The 11,307-nt window shown below is 35.4% G+C and overlaps 1 protein-coding gene across 1 annotated transcript; it reads left to right on the top strand.

Annotated features, from left to right (window-relative positions):
• The first annotated feature begins 3,174 nt into the window (after positions 1–3,174).
• On the top strand, positions 3,175–6,534 carry LOC137749168 (rho GDP-dissociation inhibitor 1). The gene is made up of 5 exons (XM_068489281.2): positions 3,175–4,221; positions 4,354–4,420; positions 5,649–5,867; positions 5,958–6,082; positions 6,203–6,534. The coding sequence occupies exons 1-5, from the start codon at positions 4,021–4,023 to the stop codon at positions 6,275–6,277; spliced, it is 687 nt and encodes a 228-aa protein (XP_068345382.1). The 5' UTR covers positions 3,175–4,020; the 3' UTR covers positions 6,278–6,534.
• The last annotated feature ends 4,773 nt before the right edge of the window (positions 6,535–11,307 follow it).

Raw genomic sequence — 11,307 nt, 5'->3', positions numbered from 1 at the left:
TGCTCTATTAGCCTTATTACAAACCATCAATTAAACTTAGGAAATCCATTGTTAGTGCCAACTTCCCAATATTTTTAAGGTGAAAAATGTTGTTTCTTTATCTACTTTATACAGTTTTACGAAGCCGAATCCAGAATCAGAGTTTGAATTGAGTAAAACAAGATGAAAAAAAAAATTGGTGAAAGGGTAAAAGTCATTACCATCAAAGAACAGATACCAATAAAAAAAAGGCCTAAATACAACAAATCAAGCACAAAGTAAAGTAGGACTTCAAACTTAAAAAACAGTACCCAAAATCAGCAAAGGGCCCATCACAAAAAGCAAACAAACAAAAAAACCTAAGTAATTTATGCCCCTGTCATCACCATAGCAACGGAGAGATCATCAACCACAATGCAGGCTAAGGTCTGACCAAACAAAGGCCACGGAATGAGAAAACGCAGAGCTCTATCATCCTCGAAATAGAACCATACGATCCCCCACCATTAAACGAAGGAAACCAATGGGGAAGCCGACAGGAAAACCACAGGCATGTGTGCCAATAAAGGCACACAAGTAATAGGTGGTGGTGTAAACACCCGAGCCAGAGTTCTACACACCTTCTGAAAAATTCATGTCAAAGCACGGTTAGGAGATATAGTTCCATATCGAGATTGGTGTGAAAACAAGGGGGAATGGAGCGAGTTGGGGGTATGAGAAAAAGGATGAAACGGAAATAGAGAGAGAAACAAGGTGGAAAGAATTAGGAGAAGTGAGTGGAAATCAGTTGTTAGAAACATGGAGGAAGGGGAAGAAGAACATGTAATTTGAAGATCGGAGTGGAAATAAGGTGGAAATCGGAGTTTAGGACTGCAAGTTAAAACGAATGCAAACAGGATGAATGATCTATCAGTATAGCAAGGGATACAAAAGCAAAAAAGAAGGGAAACAGACAAGAGGTTGCCAATGACCATGGCCACATTAGAGCCAATGGCTGAACGGAAGTCGGATCAGGAAATTCCAAACAAAAACATAGATAAGTTCCCAAGGAAGAGCTCTCACCAAAACAAGAGAGAAAAGAGTTCTCATAAAACAAGAAAAACTTAGGGCTATTTCTTCTGCATATACTAATTTAAACTACATATTAATAGAATTATCTCTGCTCAACAAAAAAAAAAAAATCAATGAAATTACTATTATATTCTTTATACATAACTGAAAGAAAATATTAGAAATGACAAAAATGTAGGCATTAAAGTAATTTCGCACAAACAAGTTTTTGTTCTCTTTTTTTTTTTTTTTTTTTTTTGAACCTCACAACTATATCATCATATCAATACGCTAAACTCACCCTCTCTCTCTCATATGCACCCACATTTACTTTTTTTTTTTTTTTTTTCCACTTTTTTTTAACTTTCCCAATCCATTGTCGCTAGTACTAAGTGTTATTCCTCTTCACTTGTGAGTAAGAGGTTTTTAGTTTGATTCTAACAAAAGGAAATTTGAACCACATTATTGTTAACTCATTGTTAGGCTAAACTCACCCCCTCTCCTTAGTGTAGATAATATCGTTTGTTCAACCACTTAGCACTATGGTTTAGTGGTATTCCTCTTCACTTGTAAGTGAAATGTCCTCGGTTCGATTCTCGCTAAAAGCGAGTTTGAACCACATTATTTCTAGCCCATTGTGAGGCTAAGCCCACCCCTTCTCCTTAGTATATATAATATCGCTTGTTGAAAAAAAAAAAAAAAATCATTTGTTCAAAAAAAACTTTCCCAAGCAACTAATTTTTTTACATGAATTGACATTAATTAAATTCAATGTTTTTCTAAAGTTTTAAATCAAACTGCATCTAGTAAGTGATAGCTATCTCTATATTCTAAATTAAATAGAAAATCGTCACTACCCAAGTACCCAAACACTTCATTACTATTCAGACCACGGCAACACAAACCTTCACTAAACAAAATTCGTGTTCTTGGCGCAATTAAACCCAATCAGTTATTAATTTTGATTAAATTTACAGTATAATGAGAGGTTTCGAAACCCTATGCCCAAATACTCATCGACATCTCGACGGCGTATCGAATGCATCTCGACGACATCTTGATTAAATCTCGACGGCATCTTAAAGCACTTGAAGTCGATACCTCTAACATCATTTTTTGGAATTGGAATATCATTAAAGGCCAAAAAGCCATAACATAAATTTATCAAAGAAATACAACAAAAAACAAAATAGGAAGACTGATTCAGCTTCTTCTCGCGTCTGGTTCTGCTCCTTCTGCCACCATATGAGCTCTTTCCCTCAATCTTACTCCAACATCGGCGGCACCAACCTCCCGGTCGATCTTTTTCCGACTTACGACGCCTTTGAGCACGCCAAAATCGCCCACGAAATTCTCAATTCCAGCTCGAATTAGTATTGGACAAATGGTTGTCATCTTCGTCGTCCTTATCATCTATGTTGTCGTCGTTGGTGTCGGATGGTGATTCGAGAGGTGTGACTCGTGAGGTCGCCGTTTGTGTTCGTTGTGGACGCGTGCATGCATGAAGGCTCTTGCTTGTCGTAGAGAGATAAAACGATGGGTGAAGAGGGCTAACGGAGGAAGAGCTGTCGACAAAATGGTATTTAATCCCTCGGTCTTGGGGGCTTAAAGAGGTTGTGAGAAAGTCATGGACTGTAGGACCATATGGCCTCTAGAGAGATGCAATGAAGCCCATAAAGCATACAGATTGGGTTTATGCCTTTTCACCTGCAATACAAAGCCTTTTATGTCAGCCATGGTTCCAACCTTCCAAAAGAGTCTGCCATGGCAGTGGCACCATTGACGGTTATAATTTTTATGTTTTACCGTTTAATATTATAATTTAATGGTATTTTTTTTTCATTTATAAATAAGAGGTTTTAAATTTGATTTTCATCAAAGGAGAATTTAAACTAGATTACTGCTAAACTAGATTAATGTAGATTGTTTGTTCAGATTTTTTTTATTTTTTATAATGTTTTGACAATTGTAAAATTGTGTGTTACGCTTTTGAAAATGAGTCACTAAGTTTAGCTTTATCAATTTACACCATGGTGTTTTGATATTGCAACAAATTAAGCTTTTGGTCTAATTGATCGTGAAGTTTGATGTTAAATAGATTATGTTTGGATTAGTTACTTATAGGCGCTTGAATGACTTCTGATCATTGATGTATGTGGAGATCACAATGCATGAAATGACTTATCATTTATCATTTTTCACAAGTAAAAGGTTCAATTCTATCCAACACCTTGCAACCTTACCAATATTATTTCTCTAGTAACAAGCATTGATTAGCATCCCCTAATAAGAAAATTAAAAGAGAAGACGCGTTCATGAGTGGGGACTACATTTCTTTCAATGGCAAGTGGGTCCCTACAATAAATCCTAAATCCCTATACATGCAGGGGATAAAGGGATAATGTTCAGAGCAGAACATACATATAATTCTCCATTCACTTTACATTCCCCAATATCTCCATAAATTTCTGCATTAGTGACCTACACGTTCTCTCTCTTCCCCCCCCCCCCCCCCTCTCTCTCTCTCTCTCTCTCACTCATATTTCGGATCACCACAGGACCAATTCTCACTCAGTTTGACAAATCATCCTCAATCTCTCTCACCCCTTTTGAGAAATTCAACAACCACCCACCACAGAAAAAGCAATAGGAGACAAAAAAGCCAATTTTTCCCTTCCGCCTTGTTCTTTCTCTCCCTTTTTGTGCTTTCAGGGTCTTATTTCTTGTGTGCTCCCCAACACACAGACGATTATTTCCTTTATTGGGTTGTCCCCAAAACACAAATTCTTTCTGCCATTTCTTCCCCAATTCCCCACCTGGGTTTCTTCCATATTCTCTCCAATTCACAAAGCAAGAACCTTGAACTCTGTTTTTGGTGTAATGGGTTTGTTCAGTTCTACTGCAATTCGCCGTAGCTAGGTGGGTTTGTTTTGTGGCGGTTGATGAGTTGATAAGTTTCTGGATTTTGGAGCTATTTCAAGTTCCAAGAAGATGGGGGGAGGAGAGAAGAGTGACAAAAAAACAAAGAAAGAAAACCAGGATGATACAGATAGTGAAGGAGTGGAGGGGATTGGGAGGCAGATGAGTGAGACTTCTGTTTCTGCGGCTGAGGAGGAGGAAGACGAAGAGGGAAGCAGTAAAATTCAGTTGGGTCCTCAGTGCACTCTCAAAGAACAGATTGAGAAGGATAAGGTCTGTTTTTTCTGCTCAATTAATGGCAAAGAAATTGCTTCTTTTTACAATTATTTTATTTTATTTATGTAATATTGTTGGGTTGTTGACTTTTGTTTGTTTGCTGCATTGTTGGTTGACATTGTTGTTTAGGATGATGAGAGTTTGAGGAGGTGGAAGGAGCAGCTTCTTGGGGCTGTAGATTTTGAGAATGTTGGAGGTATGAAAATTCATTTCATCAGCACAGATTTTTTATTTTTACTAGAATTTTATTAAATTTCATTCCCTTTGACTTTAATATTTCACTGTTGATGATTGCCAATGATCAAAGTGGTTGGTAACTAATTGGAAATAATTAAAGTGTAACTTTCCTTTAACCCCTTTTTCTTTTCTACTTTTATTGGATGTCCTTTCCTTTTCCTGTACAGTAATATGATTTCGTATCCTAATAATGTTTGCATCTTAAGTACTTAACGCGTATCATTACTTAAGTCACTGTTCTTGTTAAGCTTGTTTCTGAAGAAAATTTTCATGTGAGAATTTGTATATGCTTTCATTATTTTGGTTATGATTCTACCATGAATTGTCATGTTGCATATATATGAAGAAGATAGAACAAGGATCATCTCAGAGACGTTGTGCTCAGGCTATAAGCTCACTTGTACACACACACGATGAAATCGCTTTATGCAGCCTATAATATACCAAAAAGAAATCATTATTTAGAATTATTATGCATAATTTGTAGTATTTTCCGTTTGAATGAACAGTGTTATCAAGAATCATGATCGTAAAATGAATATCAGTTCTACATTGCCAATCACAGAATTCAACTTTCTCGTAAACCTGTGATTACATGTTGCTGTCTGTGAACACTTTAGAGCTTATTCTTCCACTTCTTCCTTTTTGCATATGTGTATCTTGCAGCATAAGGCATGTATCTGAACTTAATAGTAAAACAACCATATTTTTTAACTTTGACAACTAGTGATTCTTCACGTATCTCTCGAACATTTTTGGGAATCTTTTGCCTCCAATCTTGTAAACTTGTGAAATGTCAAGATGAAACTGTCAATTATTGGCCACATTTATGAGAAACTAGTGATTCTTCACCTATCTGTCATTTACTAGAACATTTTCGGAATCTTTTACCTTCAATCTTGTAGACTTTTGCAATGTAGAGATGAAATTGTCAATCTGGCGACATGAGTGATACTATCTTTATAGAATTCTACAAAAACAGCACCGTTTAGTGTTTACTAATTTCATGGTAAGGATGTATATTTAGAATTGAGAATTTGGTTGAACTATCTGTTTCTAATATTTTTAATCTTCACGGAGACTATAAATTTGTATTGATTCATTTTCCTTTATAGGTTCCTCTCTTGTCTCGATTGTTTTTTGTTCCTTTCTTGCACATAGTAATTATTTCCCCTCTTTTACAACAGAAACTCTTGAACCAGAAGTGAAGTTCATTCAGCTTTCAATCCTTTCTCCTGGTAGACCTGACATTGTTCTTGATATTCCGGGAGATGGGAAACCCAAAGGCTTATGGTTCACGCTGAAAGAAGGTAGTCCGCATAACCTGAAGTTCTCCTTCCAAGTTAGCAATAACATTGTATCCGGCCTCAAGTACACCAACACTGTTTGGAAAACTGGTGTCAAGGGTAAGCCGTGTCTATCTTTATTCTGATTGTTCCTGTAAAAAGAAATATTGTGCACTTGAACTGTTCCATTCACGAGGATTTTAATTTCAGTTGACAGCACAAAAGAGATGATTGGAACTTTCAGTCCTCAGCAAGAGCCTTACATACATGTGATGCCGGAAGACACCACGCCTTCTGGCATGTTTGCCAGAGGTTCATATTCTGCAAGATCAAAGGTAAGCCTAGTTGAAGTATCTTAGGATTTTCACTCAGAATCATTGGCTAAATAAACAGTTGACTGCAGTAATATAGTCGCCACTACAAAGTCTCATTTTGTTGTCTTTCTGTTATTGCAGTTTCTTGACGATGATAACAAGTGCTACTTGGAGATCAATTACACCTTCGATATTCGAAAGGAATGGGCTAAATAAACAGATAATTTCCCACTGAGTGCTAGCATATCTCTTCCATTCAGCTGATGTTCTCACACGGCTGACGTTCTTTACACCGCAGTTAGTTTAAGGTTTTTTCCGGTTAATGATTCCCAAATATTACTTACTTCCATGGTTATGCTAAGTTTGTTAATTTTCGTAACATTGGATTGCAAAGAAAGCGAGAGAGTGTGTTTTTTTAGGGGATTCTTTGGTTACTGCCTGCAATAAAAGGTGAGCTTGATTGTGGTTCTAAAGCATTGGTGCTCTGTGTTGGATGCATTTAAATTTGTTTTCTTCATTGCTTATTTATATTCTTTATTCTACCGGATTTTGGGAATTACTTAATACTTCATTCCTGGTCATATTATATTGTGAAGGCGACTGTTTGGAATTGCTCCATCCAAATCGCCCCTAATTGTTTCTCCCACGCAAAAGAGAATCGAAATTTGGAAACTTATTTGGAGAATGAAGTATCCTTAAGCTAGTCTTGACTCTTAATTAACATCTTCAATTAAAAATGCATAGTTTCCAATGGGTTGGTGACAAGTGCTTGTATCTCAAAACTCACACTCAAACGAGTTGTTGGCAACAAGACTTGAATCTCAAGCAATTAAAAGCTTTTACCCTGCACTTGAAGTCCTAGGCTCGATTTCCTCCTCCCTAACATCGCCAGTATAAAAAAATTGAAGAAAAAACAAGAGTTGTTGAGTTGAAATCCTGATGCAAGATGCCCCATTTCTAAGTTGAAGCTAGGGTTTCATAGCCAGTCACTTTCAGGCTGTCACATTCTGTCAATCCTTTATTTAATGGTAGGTGCAAGAAGATTTGAAAGATGAATAACCACAACTGAAAGGAACTGCCATTGTTTTATCAGAAAGAGATTTGCCTGAATCAGCTTGATTAGGGCATCCTATCTGCTTTCTGCACTCTGACAATAACCCACCATCTTCTTCCCACCTCTTCACTCATCCCTCATATTCTTGTCCACTTTCAATGTTTATTGACTTCGCCATTGTTTTTCTACTTTCTTCCTACCAAATGGAGAAATGCAAGCAATTTATGCTTAATTTAGTTGGAAAATGCAACCAGGTCCATGTTAATTGATGCTTAGGATGCAGACCTTGCTTAGACTTTAGCCAAACCAACGTGAGAGTAGGGCTTTTGACTAAGATATGTTCTAATTCACTTGAAGGCTTATTAACTGAATGGATAGCCTCCTGAAATTGCCATTTAGTCTCAATTTACTTCTCGAAACCAGTTTTGTTGTACTCTGCCCCCTGAAGCTGTTATTTTCAACTCTTTTGGTCTCACTTCACCTCCACTCCATTAAAGAAACATTAAATTCAAGGGTATTTTGGACATTTCACTTTTTACAACAGCTCTTTGTCTTGCCTCCATCCAGCCCTTCAGTTTAGTTGAATGATCTTCTTTGCGAAACAAATTAGGGTTTATGAAAGAAGATAAAGGAATTTAATGATTTATTAGACTTGAATTTAATGATTTATTAGGCTTGAATTTAACGTTTCTTTAATGAAATTGGGTGAAATGAGACCAAACGAGTAGAAAAAGGCAGTTTTATAGGCAAAGTGAGACAAAACCAGTTTTAAAGTGTAAATTGAGACTAAATGGCAGTTTCATGAGGTAATTCAACTAATAAGCCTTCACTTTTATTTGCTCTAATTTACATATAAAGGGATTTGAACTTAAGTGCAAGATGACGAATATAATATCCTAACCAACATGAGACTAGAAGTCTTCCTCCACACGCCTTCTACTAGGTTAACATCTTCTGCCAATAGGAGCTGTCCTTGCATTTAGGATGGATACCTTCCTTTCAAAGTGTGATAAAATCATTGATTTAAAGGTAGTTTACTTGCTTAATACTTGCGCTAAGGACTTATAAATAGAATTTACCTTGGGATGACCTTATCTTCTCCATTTCTTGGTACAACCTCTCTCTTTTCTTCACTTGCCGTGTAGCACTAAGTTACTTATGAATGTATGCATGCAATCCGGGAGCACTTTGGGGTGAACACCCATCCGAACAAGTAGGGTCAAAAGAAAATTAATTATTAACTAGCTTATGGATTATTTGTAGTTGCTTTCTAAATATTTGAAGAGGCCGAAACTCATGAAACTCTCCTCGTATTTATAATATTGATCCCTATTATATTATGAGAACTCTCTTTGTTAAAAAGACGATTTGGTCTTCTATTCATGATTCAATAAAATTATCATAAATAGACAATTAGATTTAAACCCAATTCCTTAAGCAAGTTTGCCTCTTATATTTATGTTGGAATCTTTCTCTTTATAATTTATTAGATTTAATTTAGAATGTGACTCAAATAAAAAAAAACAATTTTAAAAAGTTGAGATTACAATGTTGGTTAGTTAATTAAACGAGGATCATGTGCAAAAACACTGCTCGTAGCCAACTAATTGGTGTGATTAAAAATTGCCATCACACCTTTCCCCAAGTAGAAGACAAATCCCACACCTCTTAAAATGATTAACAAAATAAACTACCTGATTTGACCGCAAATACCAATGGGTTTCACATGCCTCTTAAATATCTAAGACTTAATCTACCAGTTTAAAGTGATTACATTTTAAAAAATTAAATATATTTATTATTTCTAGCTTGGTAAATCGGATCGCAATAGTAAATCAACAATGTGTTTTACAATTTCGATACATAGTTGCGACGAAGATGATATACAGATATACGTTTAGAATGAGTTTGATATCTAATTGTGGTATTTTGCAGTCGCAATGTGAGTAAATTGTTGAAATCTTTATAAAAAAAAAAATAAAAAAAAATATTATCAGATAAGAGTTGGTTAATGCTAATCTGAATATTAGAAAAGTTATTACAATAATAGAGTATCGATTACTTTTCTCTTGTTCAATGATGGCGATGGTTTGATCATCTTGATATTAAGGTTTTTTTTAGCTAAAATGATTTTTGAAATTGGTATAACTCTTCACTTTAATCCTTGAAATTTAAAATTGATAGAGCTCGTCTTTGAGTTTATTTACCGTTAATCATTTTGATTGTTCCGCGAATAATCACAGTTAAATAAGGAAAAATGACAAAAATAATCTCATTTTTTGTCAAATCATTTTGGCTCATTGCCTATTAAATTGAGTGTATTTTTGTGATTCTGATCCTTATTTAACAAAGATTTTTCAAGAAATGACTAACAGGATTGAATTGTGGACAACTCGGAAACCAGTTTTATTGATTTCAAACGTCACGAACCAAAATGAGAAGTTATGACAATCTCAGAGATTATTTTAGTTAAAAAGTCAGCTATTAATATACAACACAATTAGTAATAACTTTTCCTTTAAAACAAAATTAAAATAATTATGATTATGTAATAGATTAAGATGATTATATTATTTTGGACGAGAGATTAATAATGATTTTAGGGTCTCATTATTTTATCATGTTTGTATAGATGCCTAATCTTGGGCATGTGTCGCGTGGTCTCTGTCGGCGGCGAAACAGCATCGTATTTTCTTGTGTAATGGGTCGCCAATATTTACGGCGTGGCGGTAGTTTCTCGTGCGGGAGTGCGCGTGTTTGCCGAATCATTGGGTACCAGTTGACACCGGGGAAATTTGGAACAACCGGACAGCCGATGCCTGTTGGTCCAAATAGGAGAAAAGATCCGAACGCTGGACTTCGAGTGTGATGATAAACGTTCTTAACTATTGATTTACAAACCTCTTGCTTCTCACTATGAGATTAAGATCACGCATCGTACAAGTTTTTCAGACTCGTTTTTCTTGCCATCGTTTGGGGTTCAAGTAATGAGACAGCGAGTAGTGAGTCCTAATTAGGATGTGTATTTGATTAATGTAACAAAAAATAAGCGTTGACCTAACAATTGTTGCTTGAACTATACATATTTCATTTTGGTTTTTTTAGCCAAAATTGTTCATGAGATTGACTTAGATTCTCATTTTGGTCCGTTAGATTTAAAATCGATAGAATTAGTCCATAAGTTTGTCCACTATTAATCATTTTTGTCATTTTATGAAAAATCTCTGGTAAATAAAATTAAAATGACAAAAACCCTAGTTTTTTGTCAAATCATTTTGGCCATTGTTTATTAAATTGAGGATATGTTTGTATTTTTTTTTTGTTCTTATTTAACAAAGATTTTTTCACGGAATGACCAAAATAATTGCTGGTAGACGAACTCAGGAATCACTTATATTGATTTCAAATCTCATGTACTAAATTGAGGAATTATGCCAATCTCTAAGACTATTATAGCTGAAATGCCTTCATTTTTTTACTGAATTTGAACCATTACTTATACTTTAGTTTTACTTTTACAGTTTCTTTTGCTTCAAAGTAATTAATCATCAAAACTTGAGCTAGAAAAATGAAATCCAACAAAAGGTAAAGAAGTGAGAATCTCTTTTTTCAATATGACCATGTGTATCCTTTCAACAAATCAAACCTTTAAACAAAAAGAGGCAAATATGCACATTTTTCGACTCACATCCACTTCATCTGCATTACCAAGGACTTGATGTCAATGGATGTAGAAGTACTTCTACATACTCATTCCTTTGCTTGGAGTTGGTTGATACAGTAAAAGTTAGTTACTTTGTCCTTCTCCTAGTTCCTACCCTATAATTTACCACCCAAGTAAATACCAACAAGTTACTCAAGCAAAGAGTGAGAGAACAGAAAAACCCAGTTACAAAGCATAAGCAACTGCTCAAACTAGGGTGTCAACATGTCCTATGACGCGAAGACACAACACAAATACAAAAAATAGGTCTTTATGTGTACACAATTAATATTGTTCAACTAATATGATACTAATATCCCCATGAAATAAAAAGAATGTTAGCCAAGACGAGTTCTTGGTGCTCTTACTATTGAGCATAATCAACAACTTACATTAGCTGAGATGCAACGTATGAGAAAAACTGAATTGGGGGCTCAAGGAATTGAGCATTTCCTCATGGGAACATTGGATTGCATCCCCTAATATAGG

This window comes from Pyrus communis, chromosome 17 (assembly GCF_041283825.1).
Source record: "Pyrus communis isolate YQ-2024b chromosome 17, ASM4128382v1, whole genome shotgun sequence".
Taxonomy (NCBI): domain Eukaryota; kingdom Viridiplantae; phylum Streptophyta; class Magnoliopsida; order Rosales; family Rosaceae; genus Pyrus; species Pyrus communis.
The sequence above is the reverse complement of the archived record's forward strand: the minus strand, read 5'-3'. Positions and strand labels throughout refer to the sequence as shown.